This window comes from Geospiza fortis, unplaced genomic scaffold (assembly GCF_000277835.1).
Source record: "Geospiza fortis unplaced genomic scaffold, GeoFor_1.0 scaffold41, whole genome shotgun sequence".
Classification (NCBI taxonomy): Eukaryota; Metazoa; Chordata; class Aves; order Passeriformes; family Thraupidae; genus Geospiza; species Geospiza fortis.
The window spans coordinates 15,464,429-15,484,074 of record NW_005054299.1 but is presented as its reverse complement, the minus strand read 5'-3'; the positions used below and the strand labels follow the sequence as shown (position 1 = coordinate 15,484,074).

Sequence of the window (19,646 nt, the reverse complement as noted above, 5' to 3'; positions counted from 1 at the left end):
AGAATTAGGTCACTTGTGCAACATAAAATTGGGTATTCTTATGTCAGAGGCAGGGATTTAGGAAATTAGTTATGAAATGTGAAGAAGTAATGAAAAAAATGCTCCTAAGTGCCTGTCACTTGTTTGTGGGACTGATTGATCACCCCCTGCAGTGAGGTTGTATTTCTTGATCATCCAGTGTTTTTGTTCTGCATCATCTGAGATAATCACTGCATGCTTTCTTTCATTTATTTATTGATGTTCCTAGTGTAAAATGGTATTTTAACAGGTTGCTGGATTTGGTGGTTCGTCCTGTTCCTTCCCGCTCTGTGGCACAGGAGGAGAGCTGGCAGTCCCCGTGCAGAGCTTCCACTTCTTTGGTGGCATCCAGCCCCCTGAGAGCAAATACACATCGCCCCAGCTCCCAAAACAATCTGCCAAGAGCATCAGAGCTGAATTTACTGGAAACTCCTCGTGTGGTCAAGGTTTGTATTTTAAAAAGTTAGTAGCAACCAACCAAATGAAAAACTTTTAGGTTTGTTTTAGGTGAAATCACCAAAGTGTTTAGTAGAAGGGCTTCTGGATTGAAATTTTCAGTATGCATGTGGTTATTACATACACAGCAATTTGGAAGCAGTAAGTTGGGAACAGTCTTTAAGCAGGAAACTTTAGTTCTCAGCTGATTGCAGTGGACAGCTTGTCCTATAGCTTTGTGAAGTAAATTTATTTTTATTGTGTGGAACAATTCCATCTTTTCACCTTCTTGTGAAGTACCATTCATACAACTGAACTAGCTTCATCCTCCTCTTTTGAAGCCTTTTCAATACTGTAAAACGATCTGAGATAACAACAGCTGAATGCTTCTGCATGAGGATGTGTAGGTATTTCTGCAGCAGTGTCACTTCCTCTTGTGTGCAGCTGAATAACTAAGGAAAAAAAGCTGTGTCCATTCCTTTGCAGAATGGCTGTCAGATGCAGCAACTGAAAACGCTACTGTGCAAAGTTGTGTGCCTTTTATAAGAGCAGTGTAGGAATTGCAAAAATTAGTGGATAGGAGAGAACATTGCAGAAAAAAAGATATCATATCCCTATTTCCTGAAGAAGTAATTTTGAAAAATAACTTTTATTTTGTTGGCATTACAAAGACAAACAAAGGGAAATATAAAAAGCATGCATTTTTATCTTTAAAATGTTGGTATTTTTGGAAGAACAGTGCAAAGGCACAAAACTTTCTGCTGCTATAAACCCAGTTCACAGTGTAGGGTAATTATATTTTTGTAATTTAAGCACAGTCTTCTGTTTTGAAGATTTAACTGATTCTAAATTAAGCGTTTTTATTTCTTTTCCTAGAGAGCTAAAGTTTTGGCCACATCTTCCGGTTTTCCTGGGTTTACTCCTCAGTCTATTCTCAGGTCCAGTCTTCGCACTACACCCCTAGCAACTCCCTCTGCATCCCCAGGACGATCAGTTACTCCTCCTTTACGAGCAAAGGAACCTAGAATATCTTTCAGGGAAGAGAGCTCCCATGCAAAGTGGACTGTTGGGGTAAGCTGGCCTGCAGTTAGTGAGTTTTGCAGAGGATGCTGTGATTTAATTTAGATTTATCTATATTCCTTACACTGAGAATCTGGATTGTGAATAAGCATGGCAGAATTTGGTCCAAAAAAAAAAGATTGTGTTATGGTAGACATTTTGTAACATGGTGTTCTTGCAGGAACTTACTCATAATAAACATCAGGGACCATGGTGGGTTTTACTCAGATGTTGTTCAGAATGTTAGTTCACCTTTCCAGCTGTACCTTCTCAAATGGTAGTGTTGCAGGAAGGTAAGGAATATAGATGGAGCCTCTTGTTTGGGTTTGTTAAATTTTGTAAATTTAATATCTGTGAAAGTAACAAAAGTCATAAAGATGCATTGATTCTCAACCTGTCATTTTGCAGCATTGGGTTTACTTAAATGATGGTAAAAAGAGACTCCTGATGAAGAGAACTGTAGTGTTTTGTTCTCTCAGGCCTAAAGTTCTCGGGTTAGCTTCTTGCCTTGCACCAGGGATAGCATCCATGTAGTTTTCAAATGCAATGGGTCCATCTTGATCAACTGTGGTCCCTTCTGCTCCTGCAGCTGTGTAGCTGGATTGTGTGGTTCAGCCCATCAGCCAGTTGCCAGCATAATGTGCCCAAATGGGGGGCACAACGGGGGCATGTGCTGCTATCCCATGTGTGAGTAGCTCATGTATGTTACAAGGAGCTACTCAACTGTAACAAGATGTACTCTCTCCTGTATGAAATTCTTACTGATAGTGGCACTATGGCCAGATTAATTTGCTTGTTCCATGCCACAGGCATAGTTGAACACCAGCATATTTTAGTAGTGCATATGTGTTTGTTGAAAGGGCAAGCATAAAATAGAGAAATCTTGAGTTAGGGTTTTACTAGGCAAAGCTTTGTCTTCCTGAAAATACACTAGTAAACCCAGTGAAGAGCCTTGAGATGACATTGTGAGCAAGACTGATTTAATCTTAATTCTTCAATGTCATGGAAACTCAATAAGCAATCTAAAGTGTAATTAATTCTTACACTCAGCCTTAAATCTAAGATAAGGCTAGAAGGAGAATTAATTTTGCATTGCCTCACTAAGGGGACATGTGGAACTTAGAAATATCAGTATTTGTTGGGTTTTTCTGTTTTGCTTTGACAACAAGCAGACTCATGTTGCCGATTTGAACTTTTATTTTAGGTGACAGAAGATGATAAAGCACTATTTGGAGCTTCATCTGAGCATCATCAAGGCTTGGTAGAGGATGCTTGGTCTGAAAGCAGAACTAAACCAACTCTGTTTACTCTGAGCAGTCCTGGGGAAGATCATGCTGAATTGCAGGAGTCTTTAGAAAGCATACCTGGAGATGATTTGGAGAAGATGGATGTCAGCAAGGAAAATAGTAACTTCTCTGTCAGATCAGACCAGACTACTTTGGAGTATCATGATGCAAAATCACCTGGTGATTTTGAAGATGATGTCATCTTTATATCTGCTAAACCAGCTAATTCTTCCTCTGAAGAAACTGTTGATGTTCAAGAATTGGAGAAGGAGGAAGAAAGTGAGATGGTTGAATATAAACCTTTCCAGATAGAACAACCAGATCCTTCAGGGCAAAAAAAAGAAGCAGGTAAGTTTCATCCTGTGATAACCTAAGTTTCTGAATTTTTTTAATGTCTTCAAAATATTGACTTACTGAAGAGTGCAGCAATTAATTATGAGTTTTCACAAGTGCTCTAGGCTTTTAAAATTACCTCTATATTTTAAGTCCCTTTTTGGTATCCTGGACCTTATGAATGTATACTTTCCTTGGCTGACATCTTTTTGTGTAGTTGCAGCTGAAAGGCAACAGTGTGGGAGTTTTGAAAAGGATACATGTTTAAAACTTTGGCTTCTGGTTATGTTTTAGGAGTACTTCTGTAATTTGCAGGAATTTTTACATTGTTTGACTGAAATTATGCATCAGGCTTCCTGTTCTACTGGAAAGAAGAACACAGGCCATCTGTGCACTTGAAGTCTTGGTGGCATTATTTTGTTAAGTCCCTATCCTAGGTGAAATGCATAAAGGATCACTTTAAACTCATATGAGCAATTTAAAAGAAGTGATGTTGAGTGCAACAGGGAAGTCATCCATCTCTTCATTTTGTAGGATTTCTGGAAGAATCAAATGCTGAATATCAGACCCTTCCTGAGCATAAGCCAGTGTTTAAAGCTGCTGACGCTGCAACTTCTGGGGCTGGAAATGAAGGGTGAGCTTAAGAAGTAGATGCATCTTTGGGTTCACACAACATATATAGCTGCTGGCTTTTCTGTGTTTGAAAACTGATTGTGACCTGGGATTAGTTCTTTCCTGTGTTCTTATATGTAAGGGCCTGTCTATTCCATTCTGTCTGTGACCAAAAGTAATCTGGCATGAATGTATGAATATTGACTAGCTGTCAATTTGAGCCTTTTTTCTCAAATCATGGCAGACCACGAAGTATGATGATAAAGACTTCATTCAACAGTCCCATACAGACCTTGTGAGAGTTACTAAGCAGATACTGTGAACATAAGCCCTGGATTTTTTTTTTCTGAGAATTGTGTAGTTAAAAATGAATCCTGAGATACCTGTAACTTCAGTGGGTTTATTTTGGAGTTTGAGTGCTTTCTGACAGTATTTTTTACACTTAATTTTTGTTTTCTGTGTGTGCTCAACTAGCATCTATTTGTTTATGGAAAGGGAAGTAGTTTTCTCACCAGGTACTTTAAAAGCTGCAACTGCTGAGTGATAAAGACAGAATGTCAGCAATGAGAGAACCGTTAATTTCAAGTGGTAACTTTCACCTGTACTGACTTATGTTCAGTTGGTTCTGAACCTCTTATTGTAGTTGCCTTCTTTCTACAGAAGACAAATAATAAATCATTCTGTAATACACCTCTGCTATATTATTATCTAGTGTTGGATCGCTGGAAAGAATGTTAAGTACTTGATTGATTGCATAAAATGAGTTACAAAGTGAATTACGAATTGAGTCACAAATTGAATTATGTTGATAGAGAAATTCCTAATTTTTCTTGGTTTTTTTGTGATCTGAAACTTGAAGATGTTAGAGTGAGAAAGTAACTTGTAAAGCTCTTAAAGGTGTGTTTTCAAGCTTTATGATGAATTTCTCTCTTTTCATGAAGTGCAACAACCTACCAGGAGTCTGAAATGACCTCTTCATCAGAAGAAAAAGCCATACTGGTTGCAACAAACCCACAGCTCGCTAAATCCCCGGAGGAAGACAGTGAATGTATGTTGGAAATGTTCTGTGTGGTAGGGTAGCAGAGCTCAAGTGAATGTGTAGTTTGCCATACCACTGTAGGTGTCTCAGATTGAAATAGTGGTAGCATGTTACTGCTAACTTTCATTAAACTGTAGAGAGAACACGCTCCTTAAAGAAAGTCTTTGGAGAAAGTGCATAGTGAATCTTCTCATTCTTGATCAAAATGTTGAGATGCTGGTAGAACTCAAAGTATTATAAGGAGAGATCAGTGTTTATTTAATGTTGTACACCACTACCAATTTGTGTGCCATGGGATGTGCTGCTTGATTTACTATTTTAAAAGATGATGCATCCTCAGTATTCAGACTGAAGCAACCATCTACCAGTGTGCCTTTCCAGCCACATTTTCCTCTTTTTTTCCCCTCCATGGGGCTGATTTTCTCCTTCTTCCTTGCTGTGGGGCTGCATCCTTTACCCAGTCTGTAGTTGTCACAGTTTAGACCCAGTCGACAACTGAGCCCCAAACAGCCACTCACTCATTTCCCGTGGGTGAATGGGGGAGAGAATCAGAAAGCTAAAGGTGAGAAAATTCATGGGTTGAGATAAAGACACCTTAATAGGGAAAGCAAAAGTCTTGCATGCAAGTCAGGCAAAACAAGGAATTCATTCACCACTTCCGATTGTCAGGCAGGTATTCAGCCATCCCCAGGAGAGCAAGAAAATGGGTTGTGGGAAGGAAGACAAGAACCATAACTTCTAATGTCTCCTGCTTCTTTCGTTCTTTCACCTGCCTTTTATGCTGAACATGATGCCATATTTTATGGGATGTCGGTTGGGGCCAGCTGTCCTGGCTGTGTCCCCTCCCATCTCCTCGTGCACCCCCAGCCCACTCACTGCTGGCATGGTGTGAGAAGCAGGAAAGGCCTTGGCTCTGTGTGGGCACTGCTCAGCAGTAATTAAGACATCCCTGTTATCAACACTGCCTTCAGCACAAATCCAGAATAGAGCAGTACCAGTTATTATGAAGAAAATTACTATCCCAGCCAAAACCAGCACAACAGATTTAGCTTTTGGAGAAAGCCCAATATATGTGGCAGGATGGCGAACCATATTGTTTGCTCTTGCTAGCTCTGTTACTTCTTTTTGCTCAAACTTACATCATTTATATAAAGGTTAAGATAAAATTACATAAATCTCTTCTAGCTGTGATAAGTATCCTTGACAATGAGGACATGGTCAGTGCTCCGTCTCAAAATCGCCTTGAGGGCAAGTGTGTGGATTTACCTGAAGAATGTAACCCTGAAGCAGCTGAAGCTGAAGAAGTCCCTGTTTCTAACAATCCTCCAAAAACTGAGGAAATCAATGTAAGTAAACTATTTTCCCATTTTCTACACAATAGAACAGTTTGCAAATTGAGGACAGACCTGTTCTACTGACTATTTGGAGATACTCAAAAATGTGTCTGTTTCTTGAGCTGCTTAACACAAGTTTAAAATCTCAGTGTTGTATAGATAGATATGTTTTTCTCTTCTGCATTCTCTGTTCCTATGGGAACATGAACGGGACCTGTCAAGACTTAGGCCTTTGAGAGCAAACAAAACCAAAATAAAAGCCTAAAATATTTTTGAAACCAGCTAGGCATTGATTTGATTTACTTGAATTCAAACTTTATTTTACTTAAAAATAGTTTTAATGTTAAAGACAATAAGAAAGTTAAAGGAGTGCAGCTTCTTTGTACTGGTAGCCAGTTGCCAAAGGACAAAAAGATGTGGGGACCACCGTCAGAATTATTTTGATGCTTAGGTCGTTTGTTCCTTCTTGACACAAAGAATTCCTAGTAATGAGCGCATTTTGGTGTCAAGATATTTCTTCAAGAGGTGGAGGTATTTAGTAACTATGTGTTATCTCATGCAATCCAAATGACTCCTCAAAGTGCAGTGTTGAGTTGTTGGATGTGATACCTGGCCAGTGTAAGTGCTGCTGTCAGAAATATCATGACTGAAGCTTTAAGCACTGGGGACCCAATTGTATTTTAGCCTGTCAGAGGCAGTGGGTCACTCTGGCTGTGGAGCAGTGCAGAGGGCACTGCAATGTGATGGGCACCCCTGGCTGCGTACACAGCTTGTGTTGGAAAACTGCTCCTGGTCATGGGCAGTGGCAAATGGTCAGTTCTGAAGAGAAATATCAGAAACAGAGCATGTGAATTGCACACAGGGACTGCTCTGATCCCTGTGCTTCAAATACATGAACTCTCAGCTGGAGTACAAAAGCACATTGTTTCACATTCAGGGGTGGTCTTAAGGGAACTATCCTCAGTTTCATCTAGCTCAGTGTGAAGTTAGTCTGTTTGGTATTGAATAAAGTATTAACAGCCATTTTTTAACTTTAGGTTATAGAAGATACCTCAGAACCAGCACCTGAAACATCACCATATAGTGAGCTAGATCCATCAAGTGTTCTTCATTATAGCTATGAAAATATAGAGAAACAGTTTGCATGTGATTTGCCTGATAATAAAGATAGTGAATGTGATGCAGCTGAGGGAGATGGAGACCTTTTTCTATCTCAGAATAATTTTACCCTAGTTTTGGAAGGAGAAGAAGGGGAAGCAGAGATGGGAGACCCTGCATCAGTAGATGCTTCTAAACCAGATGACACAACAACAGAAGAAAGGCCTGTGACCAATTTAGGAAATACTGAAAGCCAGGAACATGTTACAAACTCAGTGTCCACTGTAACTGGTGATCAGGAATCTCAAAATATTGCAGAGTCACTCCCATATGTGCCTGAACCTATTAAGGTTGCCATTGCTGAGAACTTACTGGATGTAATCAAGGACACGAGAAGTAAAGAATTTACATCTGAAGTTGTAGAACAATCAATTCATGAAACCATAGGTAAAAAGGTAACTAGATTCCAGAAGGCAAAAGCTCCCTTAACACCTGTGCTAGAAGCAGTGGGAGAGGAAACCAGCAGACATCATTATGGCACTGCTCCAAGAACACGCACAAGGGGACAGCTGGGTAGAAGTCTGGGTGTTCTGTCAGCAGACGCTCAGCAGCTACTGAAGACAGACAGCCCTGCTCTGCTTGGGCTGTCTCCTCGGAGAAGTACCAGGCGAACAAAAGAAGCACCTGAGACTCCCAGGCTCCAAACAGAGGAAAATGCTCAAGAGGAGCAAACACCTGTGACACCTGTTACTCCTAGGAGAGGTAGGAAACCTAAACTGTCTAATTTAGAAAAAACAGAGAGCAGCCATTCTGATGGACAAGCCTTGTCTGACAGTACACGGCCTATTACTCCTAGAAGAGGATCAAGGAGAGCAAAGGAGGCTGCATCTGAACTCCAAGAAGAGGCTAATGAGGAAATGCCTCTTGCTGAAGGCAGTGTTACTGCTTCTTTCGCTTCCAGAAGGACTAAAGGAGGAAAAAGTTTAGGTGGAAATCCAGAAACTGGCAAGACTGATACTGATCATCAAGTAAAAACAGCAGTCAGTCCCAGTAGAAGTGCAAGAAAAATGAAAAGCTTTAGTTTACAGTTTACTGAAGATACTGTCAAGGATCAACAGGTGCAGCTTAGTGATCAACTCCTTTTACCTGTGCCAAGTAAAAGAGGCAGAAGAAGAAAGATTAGTTCATCAGAAGTTTCAGAAAATTCTGATCTTGATGTGTCTAAATCATCGATTCCTCAAACAGAATTTAAACTTCCTGTCACGCCTAGAAGAAGTGCTAGGAAGGCGGCACAAAACCTCGTGGCAGACCAAGAGTCTACCTCTTCTCAGGAAGATGTACATTCAGGTGTGAAAGTAGAAGCCCTTGATACTCCTAAGAGAAAAACTAGGAGAGTGCCACAAGAGAACCCAGAAAAAGTGAATACTCATGAACAAACTCCTGCAGAACCAAGCGAGGAGCCACCCACACCCAGGACCACAGTGAGGACAGGGCGTCGGGGCAGGAAGAGGAGATCAGTGTCAGAGGAGACCTCCCAGGAACCTGGGGATGTTCCTTTGCTGCTGGAAGACATAAACCCCTCAGGACATGATCAGACATCCAGAGCTCTGACAGATCGGGTTACAAGGACCAGATCCCGCAGGACTGCCATCCATCAGAAACTGTCTGTTGAGGAAAATGAGGCTTTCCTTTTCTCTCCTCCTCTCACAAAGCTGACAAAGAAATTTGAAGGTAGGTGCAGTATGTTTATATACAAAAGAGGGCATACCCTCTTCTTTAAACCACTGAAAACAAACTGTGAGGATGGCTTTAAATATTGTAAAGAATGTAAGCATGCAAAAGAAGAAGTTTGCCAAGAGGCAGTTCACCTTTTGGCTGAAGTCTGTGTGACTGCCTGCTTAGTTCTGGTAGAAGCAGATTATGAAGCTGATCTAAGCCATGAAATTAAATTTAAGCTATATTTTTGTAAGGAACTTAATTTTTGTCACATTTTGAAAACCAGAGATTATTTGTGAATATGTGATTGCCGCCCCTCCCCCCCCAACAGAGAAATAAAGGATGTGCGTTTTCAAATTCTGTTCTGTTTTCAAGTTCAGATGTGCTGCATCTTGCAACAAGCTGTTTAATTATGTGATTCTTTTTCATGAGTGTATACTTTGTCAGTGAAATTACTGTACACAGGAGTTTTTTAATCAGAGTACATGATAATTTTTTTAAAATGTATAAGGACTGTTGATGGCTCTGGAGTATAATGTCTTTGATTATGTAGGTGCAGGTAAAATCACTACATTGCCTTAGTTTTGTTTCACTATTTTTATGCTAAAAGAATGAATCCAAAGAGGCAGTTACTGGGGGAAAAATGCCTTTGCATGGAGTGTTTATAAAGCTGATTGGACCTTTATTTTGGGAAGCTCTTACTTGTCAGCTGTAATTTAATATTACTGTCCCTCATGTATAGTGTATGTGCATGCTAACAATGCTTTGTCATTTTAGCTGGAAAAACAGACCATCCTGTGCAGTTCCAGGATTTAGACCCGGATTTGTCTTCTCAATTTGTCTTTTCACCCCCTCTTTTGAGATCAAGGAGAAAAACTGTAGCTAGCATTTCCCGAATTGTGAAAGAAGCAGTAAGTAAAATCTCTAGTTGTCCCATGTTCTTGATTTTAATTCTGTACCATTTTTTGAGATCATGCTTTGCCCTTTTCATTGGAAGCATATCTAAGAAGAGCTTTAAATGAATCAGCTAAAAATTTTATTGTTTTTCTTCATGAAAACTAGCTACAAAAGTCAGTTTTGAATCTATGTAAATCAAGAATTGATATATACTGTTTTGCTTTTAGCAAAAGGCACAGCGGCTCTCTTTAAACTTACTTCGTATGTTATCTGTTAATTGCAGAATTTTAACTTTTAGGATGGTAAAATAATTTGATGTGGAAGGTTTATTTTGCAAACAAAGGGTACTTTTGGAAATAACTTTGGCATGATTTCGTAATGAAAAAAAAATATTATTCCATGGAAGTCTAAGAACTTGTTCATGAGTAACGTTTTTGTTGTCTTAACATAGGAGCTTCCAGCTAAAGAGGAAGAGGATACCAAATCCATAGAGGCTGGGGTAAAGCAAAAATTGAAGAGAGGTAGAACTCCAAAATCAAAAATGAAGAAAGGAAGCAAGTATGAAATCACTTTTGAACAGTTATTTGCATTTCTTAATGTGATGGTGGCTCAGCTGTTAAGTGCTTAACTACTTCTTCCTCACTTGGCTGGTCAGGTCTTCTCTCACTCCATCAGCATGTCCAGCTTGCTGGTCTAATAGGCACCTTTCCCGGGAACTTTTAAGGGTTTGGTTTGCTAATGGAAACGGAAGAGGGAAGGAATAGAAAAGGGCAGGTGGATACTAATTGCAGTGATGACATTGCAATGCTCTTACATTGTCTTATTCCACCTTATGAACTCAAACTCTTCTAGTTTAGCTTCTCATACAAGGTGGAAGATGGCCAGACAAGGAATAAAGGGAATGAAAGCAAAACAAACCTGATTTATGTACCATTTTTTACCTTAATTCTATCTGCAAAGAAGCCCATGCATTTATTTTTTTAATTGAGTTTGGAATTCCACATCATTTTTTTCCTCAATTAAATACTGTTAGTACTGAAAAACTGATTTGATGCCTGTCCTTCTTTTCAGAACCACAAAAGATTCTTGGTCACCTCCACCAGTTGAACTAAAATTCATCTCTCCTTTTGGAAGTCCAGTGGATGGAACAAAAACCAAACAGAAAGAAACTACAGATGCAGCAGGGAAGACCCTAAGAAAGAACAAAAAAAGACTGTCTAATTTTCCAAAGCCAGTTGTGCGCCGGAAGATGCTGTAACTGTTTTTTTTAAGTTTATAATGTACGCCACTGTTTGTAAAGTCATCAAAATTGTGTGAATTAGTAAAAAGAAGAAAAATCATCTAATTTGGAAGAGATAATTTATATAAATTATTGTAAAATTTCATAAAAAATGGTCTTCAGTAAGTAACTCCATATGGAGTGTGATTTCCTCAGTCAATGCAGTTTTCTATTTTATATTAAGACTTCATACATTTATATAATATGTAAATACAGCTTATTTTAGGAATGTTAAATAAAAATGTATACTTCACAATGTGCTTACTGTCTGATAGCTTTTTGAGGGAATATTGGGTTGAATGACCTGTATTGCTCAGAACTTTTAATGTTGGTTTGTGGGAGTTACAGACTCCCAAAAGTGATTCCAGAAGCTTTTAAAAAGTTTGTTTAGAATTCCTGTAACAAGTAAACATTTTAAGCATACTAGTTTTAATTTTAAAATTATGTTTGACCTTCTGGCACAAATAATTGGACTTAAAATACAAACTGGTAATTCCTTACATTTACGGTTAAGTTGTACTGTATTGAAGTCAGAATGTAAACAATTGTGTTTTAAGCTGTGCAATATATTTTTTTTGTATTTGTCTTAAACTTTGAGAAAGCTGCTCTTTAGTTCATAAAACCAGATCACACCTCAGATGTGTCATTATTTCTTAAAATTTGTTGTCAGCAAAAAGTTAACTGTACAGATGGTGTGATGCTTACAATAGCATATCAGATTTAAAGGGATACTACCCAGATACTTTGAAATTTGAGCCAAAATTATTTTCGTAATATGTCTGCTACTATAATTGAAATGCTTACTGTCTGTAAACATGCTTTGCAGTATTTGAAACCTGCATATCACAGTACTGAAAACCTGATGGTAAAGCCTATATAATAGTCTGAAAAAGGTACAAAAATGTACAGAAATCTTAGTTACAAACCATATTTTTGAATAATTATTTCATTAACAGTCTTGGGTTAAGGAGTATATGTCCCTATAAAGTTTCAATTTGTATAAATAAAGTCACAAACCTATTCTTTTAAAAGCAGACATGGAAGTACTATTTTGATGTGCAGTCTTTTAGACAATGGATTATTTTTCTGTATGTTAATTTATATATGGATGCAACTTTGAAGACTACAGAATGGTGGAACCTGATATTAAACTTTTCAATTAGTGAAAACTACTACAGTTATTTAAGATATAAGTTATTTATTAACTAATAGCTTGTACATAGTGAATGAATGTATTAATAACAGACTTAGCTTGTGAAGGAAGATTGTTCTGGGGCTGTGATTTTTCTATCTCAGAACAGATCATTCTAGAGAAGCGATTGCATGCACTTGAATATTTTTCTCCTTGGGCAAGTATTAATGACTGAATGAAAGCTTAAAAAAAAGTCAAAAGTTTAAAATGTGAAACTGGCAGTAAATTGAGACCTTTGAGTCAAGTTAGTAATTATTTTTTCTGTTTATTTTGTACATGAGTGACTATAAATATGGTCAAAGAGGAAAGGGAAGGGAAATTTAGCAATTTTTATATTTACATTTCTCAGAAGTGCAGTCAGTAGCTCAAAATGGAGTAAAAGGTCAAATTTTCAATATTGGAATAGAATACAGATGACAAATCTGACTTCTTTTTGTAGTGTGCAAGAGTATTTGTAAAATACTCTGATTATTGTCAAATTGAATTGACTGATGAAATCCTAGTGAAGATTGCTTAATAGGGTTTTAATGCATTTCTGTAATTTATACTTATATATGTATATTTTTTGTATGAAAATTATTTAGAAAAAATGAAAATATAGCATTAGCTGATTTTATTAGTTTTTAGCGTCTATTTTATTTACACCTCAGCTAAAATATCCTCATTTGTCTGTGCTTAGGAAGAAGGCAAGCAATAGCAAAATACAATTGGCAATAGATTTAATAACTTCCTAAAAGTTTGCAATTTTCTAGTTAACTTTTTACTTCAAAGGAGTTTTAATTATGTGTTGAAATGTTTTACTCTTTTTTCTCTTTTTTTGTAACTTGGATTTGGTGCATGGTTCTCCAGTGCAGGCCAGTTTCCCCAAGAAGCAGTTTAAAAAGGAGCCTGAGCATAATGTGTAACAAGGAGTGGGCACTGAGAAATTTGAGGGACATAGAAGGAAATGGAAGCAAAACCAGACACTGTGACTCTGTTTAGTCTGAGGAAAGGAAGAAGGTGGGGAACGGTGTTAAGGCACCAGCTCAAGGATGGGTTTATAATGGAGTGGAGAAAATAGACTTTATGTGGGTGCTTTCTGTGTAGGCTTGCTACATGTGTGAAAGATGAGTGGAAAAGAATTGCAGCTGTTTGCACATGGATCTGAGAGGGAGAGAGCAGTAGTGCCAGAGAAGGGCAGGAGGGACCTGTGAGAGGAGGTGGGATGCATTGTGGTGGATGGATGCAGAAAGCCTTGGGGGCATAGAGCTGAAATTTTGTAGCAAGCAAGGTGGGAATTTCACAGGAGCTACAGCTCATTGCTAAATGGAATATTCTGAAGTATTTCTATAGAAAGGGAAGTAATTCCTTGATTCCTTAATGTTTTTATCCCCTAAAGAGGTGCTGGATGGCTAAAAGCTGAAGCCAGATTGTGCATCTGTACCTTTGGGGTATAACCCCAGAGAAAAACTCCACTGGAAAGTTGACCACTGTGGGACAGCAGAATCTTAGCTTTCAGGAAGAATAAAATGGGGTGCAATGGCAGATTTTATTCCCAGGAAGCACACAGCAGGAGATAAAAGTGACAGGAGTATGAATAACATTAAGGGCTGTTGGAAGGTACAGTGGAAATTATTCTCTTGAGTTACCTTACAAACTTTCTTTTCTTCAAACATTTATAAGCTGAGGCTGGTGAAAGTATTTGTTCTAGGTTATAACATGAAGGAGAGTTAAATCTTATTTTACTTTCAATAAGCACTCAGTGCTTGAAGTGCTAATTGATTCATGTCGACTTTGTTTATTTGCCTTAATATTTGTACATGTCCAGTGTGCAAGTAAGGACACAGATAACTATTTATTCCCCCATCAGAACTTCCTCTCATGGAAGGGCTACTCTCAGGGTTGTCAGTGCAATAAATTTGTTTGCTGCGATTTCATTACTTCCCATGTAACTAATATATAGCAAAGTTGTTGATTTCTGGTGGGGGAAAAAAAAAGCTATAGCAGAAAACAACCTACAGGTTCTCATGAGTAGTTAGGCAATGCTTGCAACCAATTAGTCTAGGCCAATCTGAAAATACTGAAATAATAGAGTTCTAGGTAATAGGACAGTGTTTGTTTCTTCATACTTTTGTCTTCTGTGCAAGCTTCAGGATTTCCATTCCACAAATGCTTTTTTCACCAAAGTAGTCAAGATAATGAGTCCCTTTGATGTGCTTGAAGATAAATGTTCTGTGGTTCCTGTGGAATTAAAGTTGTTCCTAAAATAAAATGCATTTTCCAGCACTGGGCTGTGTGGATGACCAATATGTGAGGTAGAGTGAAAAATGCAAGTTACGGTTACTGATGTGACCGTTCAGGTCAGTTCCTCCCTGGCTGTGTCATGACTCACAGCAGGCATTGATGTGCTGTGCATTGCTGCAGAACTTGGTTTAAACCTGAATTCAAACATGAATTATTAGTGAATGACTGCTTGCTTGTGTTTTGATACTGCAACTGGGATTTTAATAACAGTGAGAGAAGGATGCAGGATGTGGGTGTGTGATTTCTGTGAAAAGGAACAGCACGAGCGTATATGATCCCAGGAGTCCGGGGCACTGAAAAACCTTTGCTTTTGACCTGACCTGTTCTGGCTTCTGACCTTGGTGTCTCCCTTAAAGGACAAGAACAGTGTGCTCATCTCAGCAGGACCCAACAGTTACATGGGCTAGGTAAGATCTTATTCAAAGAAGCAACTAAAATCAGTTTTCACTAATACACTGCTGTACACTGGTCTGTTTTTTTATCTCTCCTTACTAACATTCACCTAAGCATAATGCACGTGTCTGGTGTTCATAGGTTTGAAGTGTTACATAGTGTTACCTACGTTTCTGTCATCCAGGAACTGAACACCAAAATGTAGCGCATGCTCTCACCCAGAATCACAGAATAAACTGAGTTGGAAGGGACCCACAAAGATCATTGAAGTCCGACTCCTGGCCCTAAACACACCGTGTGCCTGAGAGCATTGTCCAACATTTCTTGAATTTTGCCAGGCTGATGCTGTGACCGCTTCCTTGGGGAGCCTCTTCCAGTGCCCAGCCATGCTCTGGGTGAAGAAACTTTTCCTAATACCCAGCCTAAACCTCCCTGACACAACTTCAGGCCATGTCCTCAGGTCCCGTCACTGGGCACCACAGAGAGGGGATCAGTGCCTGCCCCTGCTCTTCCCTCACAAGGAAGCTGTGACTGCAGTGAGGGCTCCCGTCAGTCTCCAGGTTAATCAGACCAAGAAATCTCAGCCACTCCCCATGCATTTCCCCCCCTAAGCCCATCTTCCTTGGCCTTTTCTGGATGCTCTCCTCAGTATCCCCCTTCCATGGTGACTGCCGGGCCCGAGGGTGCCCCGGTGCCGGGGGTGGATGGATACGTTGTTTCTGGGAGCAGCCAGCCCCCGCTCCCCGGGCAGGCCCTGCCGGTAGAGGCGGGGCGTGCGCCCGGCGCGGCCCTGACAACGGCATGGCTGCGGCTTAGGCGGGCTGCGGCGTTCCTGCAGGCGGCCCTGCTGCCTGGCAGCCAAGGACTGCCTTACTTGCTGCTCTGGGAATTAAGGTGTCAGATGTAGTTTTGGACAAACAGTGGTGACAGGCCTTTCCTGGTGTGGCGCTGGTTTCCTGGTGTAGTGGAGAGAACGGAATCCTTACTCTGGCAGGAGAGAGTCAGCGAACGCCAGGCCCTGTTGCAGGTGTTGCTGGAGTTGATTTTGTCAGGCTACTGATTGTAAAAACCTGCTGGAGAATTAAATGTTTCAAATCCACCTGGATACAGCCTTGGGCAGCCTGCTCTAGGTGGTGGCTTGAGTAGCAGGGCTTGGACGAGCAGCTAAAGTTGGATGAGATGGCTGCCAGTGGTTCCAGAAGGCCATTCTAGCGTTCCGTTGTAAAGCCAAGATTGTAGAACTTATGCTGGGGGGGACAAGCAGTGAAATATCTTGCTGCTGTGTTCTGTACTGAGCCCCTTGGCACTTATGTCTGTCTGTCCAGGTAAAGGAAGCAATGTAGAGACAAGCATTGACTCAGCACAGACTTTAGGAACTTTTGCTTGCTTAGCCATGTTAGACAGGCTGCAACTCCTGAATGAAATGAGAGTCGTGTCAGACAAGAGCCACAGCAGATAGCTGGGTAAATTTGCTCTAATGTCCAATTCTGATTTGTGCTGGTTTTCTCACTTAAAGGAAAATCAAACTTTGGTCTGCATCTAATACAGAATCTTAGCTCTTGGGAGCTATTGGGATAGAGTGCTGAAACCCTTTCTAATTCTCATCTTCTGCCGTAGGTTTATGCTTCCTGGCAATCACAAACTTTTTAAAATATTATTTTTCTGAGATCAAATCTTGCTAACCTGTATGAGTAAGCTTGAACTTGGTGTGTTGTTCTATTCCCTGTTATTTATCTTGTTCATCCCTCTGTGTCGCGTTTTCTTGATCTCATAGGTATCAGAAAAGCTCAAGATTCTCTTTGTGCGCTGCTGTGAGATGAAAAACTGTCCCAGTGCCATTTCGTTTGAGCAAAAAAGGAGCTACAAACGATGTATGGGAGATTTGTCACTGCATACTGATGAAGCTTGGGTCAGTCTCAAAGATATTTATGGCTGACATGAGTCTCTTTGTCTTTTTCCTTTATTGCCAGTGAAGAATGCGAGACCTAACAGCTCAGGTAACGAGCAGTCTGCTGCAGTTTCCAGAGGTGACTGTTGAGGCACTTGGGGAAGATGAGATCACCCTAGACTCTGCGCTCTGTGGGAAGTTTTCTGGAGGTGAGCATTTTCCTTTAAATTTGGATTTGGTATGAAGTTGTTAGTGCCTGAAGCACAGGGTCATGGCATCAGGTTGGTTCTGTTAAGTAAAATGGATCAAGTGTTCTGAGAGTGCTAACAGGATATTTTAACATTTAGAGGCATTGCAAGTGCAACAGCCTGCCCCAGTCCTGTGCTATTTAAATAATCTAGCTGACCATGCCCTCCTCAGTTCTGACCTAAGCAGATTAGGCAGTTGACTTTCTAGGTGATCTGAAGGTAGAGCTGGATGCCTGTCTGGATGTCTGGGCTTCTGTGAAGACCAGGTAGAATCTTACCTACTTGATTGTACTTGCAGTAATGGAGCTCATCCTTCCTTTGAGCTTGAAGTCCCTCAGTAGAGGAGCAAGTGTTAAACTCTTTGGTGAAACACCACTTGTTAAATTCTTTCTGGGATCAGCTCATGTAAAAGCTGGAATTACACATGCAGTGCCCATTATAAGATAATTTCCTGTCCAAATCCCTGCCCAGAGTAGTGGTGTGTCAAGCAAAATCCTTAACTGGAACTGAATTGGTTTAGATGGGCTGTATTTGAAGTATGCTTTGAGACTTGTATTCCTGTACATATTTAGGTGTTTTTTAGCAAAACCAGGTCAAGTATGGTGTACAGACTAGAGCTCAGTCTATTGTGATCTTTATCCCAAAGAGTCAATATTCTTGAGTGCAGAAATGACAAGTACAAATGCAAAAGAATGGGGTTATTAATTTTAAGAAGTATTGGTTGAGGATTGGAATGTGTGATTTAAAATGACTTTCCAGGAGTAGGTAGGTTGGCCTTCCTCCCTTTGTTGCATTTGCGGGAAGGGCCCAGTGCCATTGCTGTTGTTCCAGTTGTGCTGCTGGGCATTTGGTGAGTGCTGTTCCTTTTGCCCTGCAGGCAGAAGTGGCCTGGCGTGGCTGGCGTGTGGCCCCCAGCTGGAGGTGGTGAACTCGGTGACAGGAGAGCGGCTCTCTGCCTATCGCTTCAGCGGGGTGAACGAGCAGCCTCCCGCCGTCCGCGTGGTGAAGGAGTTCTCTTGGCAGAAGAGGACTGGGCTGCTGGTTGGCTTGGAGGAAGCAGAGGGAAGTGTTCTCTGTCTCTACGACCTTGGGACCTCAAGAGTGGTTAAAGCAGTTGCTTTTTCAGGAAGGGTATGTATCTTTTCGGGGAAATGGTAGATTTTGTGTTGTTTGGTGCTGCATAATCCTGTTTCAGGAAAAGCTTTGGAGCATCTCTTTGAAGGTTGTGTGTCTTCTGAATTGTATTAACGTATTGTCAGCTCAGACTACTCAGCCAAGAGAGCCTTTTTCTCAACACCCCTTTCTGCATTTTTGTTATTTTAGTTTTAAGGCCCTAAGGAGCACCATATTTCTGGTATTATTTTCCTTGTGGGTTTATAGTGATTGCATGTTTCAGGACTTCCGCATGGTATTTTCCCAAATTTTCCTGGTTTGTATGAGGCAGAAGGGCAGCTTTCAGGTACAATAGGGAGCAATGATTTGGTTTTCAGTCTTATGAACCTGTATTTCCTGTCCTGTTTCTGATGTGCTAATGCTGGCTTCCCTTCTGAGGATTACTCCTGGGGCTGTCAAAGACTCTGACATTAACGTGCAGTTCCCTGCAGGTGACTGCCATCGAGCCCATCAGCAATGACGGCGGAGCCAGCGTGAGCACGCGGCACCTGCACCAGAGTCTGCGATGGCTCTTTGGAGTGGCAGCAGTGGCCACGGATGTTGGCCATGTCCTTCTGGTTGACCTTTGTTTGGATGATTTATCTTGCAGTCAGAATGAAGTAGAAGCGTCGGGTAAGCTGCAGTTTTGAAACTTGAATTTAGAAGTAAGAAAATGTTTCTTTTCAAAACCCAGCTTGTATCCCAGCGAAGATCCCAGCGTGCTGACTGACTGCTGGCATTTCTGACCTTGCCCACTGCTGGCTCAGACAGCAGTTTGACATGGTGTGGTTCTGAACTGATCCAGAAATGGAGTGGCTTAATGTTCTTCCTGATGTTCAGAAGGGCTCTTGCTGCCCACACCCCTTTGTCCCTATGATTCTTGCCAGTGGGAGGTAGGAATTTTTCCATTTGAGTCAGTGCAGCTGTGTGATAGGAAGTTGTGTCAGAGGTACCAGATTCCTTGGGAATGTTCTCCTGTTTCCATCAATGGCTTGGGGCAGGCTTTAGGCTTGTGTTTTAAAATAAATCTGGCTTATCAAAAGTCATTCATTTGGGTGAATGAATCCTGCAATTTGTGTTGTCCGATTGCACTCTTTTGGGTGTTGGAAGAGTGGCTTCAGGAGTTCATATCCCTTCAGGTAGTTTCCTCATGAGGCCCAATAAAGGAATTTGTCTACAATGGTTACATTTGTACCCAGTTTTGAAATAGGAGTGAGAATACCTGTCCCCTTGGAGAGTCCTTCTGTTTCAGAATGGGTGCAGAAACAGGAATAGCCAAAAAAGGTGCTGCAGAAATGGGCATTCTGTTTGCAGAATTAGATTATACATGTTGTATAATCACATCAGTTTAAAATGCAACTGAGTGGCACAATGCATTAATTGC

General features: G+C 40.5%; 2 protein-coding genes across 2 annotated transcripts in view; both read left to right on the top strand.

The window, feature by feature from the left end:
• The window catches only part of AHCTF1 (AT-hook containing transcription factor 1), a 36,172-nt gene extending 23,902 nt beyond the window's left edge, over positions 1 to 12,270 (top strand). Inside the window, exons 27-36 of the mRNA XM_031060116.1 lie at positions 269 to 464; positions 1,330 to 1,524; positions 2,717 to 3,146; positions 3,666 to 3,765; positions 4,685 to 4,791; positions 5,968 to 6,128; positions 7,154 to 8,945; positions 9,708 to 9,841; positions 10,279 to 10,385; positions 10,899 to 12,270. Of these exons, the coding sequence (XP_030915976.1) occupies positions 269 to 464; positions 1,330 to 1,524; positions 2,717 to 3,146; positions 3,666 to 3,765; positions 4,685 to 4,791; positions 5,968 to 6,128; positions 7,154 to 8,945; positions 9,708 to 9,841; positions 10,279 to 10,385; positions 10,899 to 11,085 (3,409 nt within the window). The 3' untranslated portion in view covers positions 11,086 to 12,270. The remainder of the gene's footprint in view (positions 1 to 268; positions 465 to 1,329; positions 1,525 to 2,716; positions 3,147 to 3,665; positions 3,766 to 4,684; positions 4,792 to 5,967; positions 6,129 to 7,153; positions 8,946 to 9,707; positions 9,842 to 10,278; positions 10,386 to 10,898) is intronic.
• A 4,669-nt stretch (positions 12,271 to 16,939) lies between these two features.
• The window catches only part of LOC102040535 (protein ELYS-like), a 20,332-nt gene continuing 17,625 nt past the window's right edge, over positions 16,940 to 19,646 (top strand). Inside the window, exons 1-4 of the mRNA XM_014308435.2 lie at positions 16,940 to 17,071; positions 17,988 to 18,241; positions 18,715 to 18,905; positions 19,373 to 19,404. Coding sequence (XP_014163910.2) covers positions 16,951 to 17,071; positions 17,988 to 18,241; positions 18,715 to 18,905; positions 19,373 to 19,404 — 598 coding nt within the window. The 5' untranslated portion in view covers positions 16,940 to 16,950. The remainder of the gene's footprint in view (positions 17,072 to 17,987; positions 18,242 to 18,714; positions 18,906 to 19,372; positions 19,405 to 19,646) is intronic.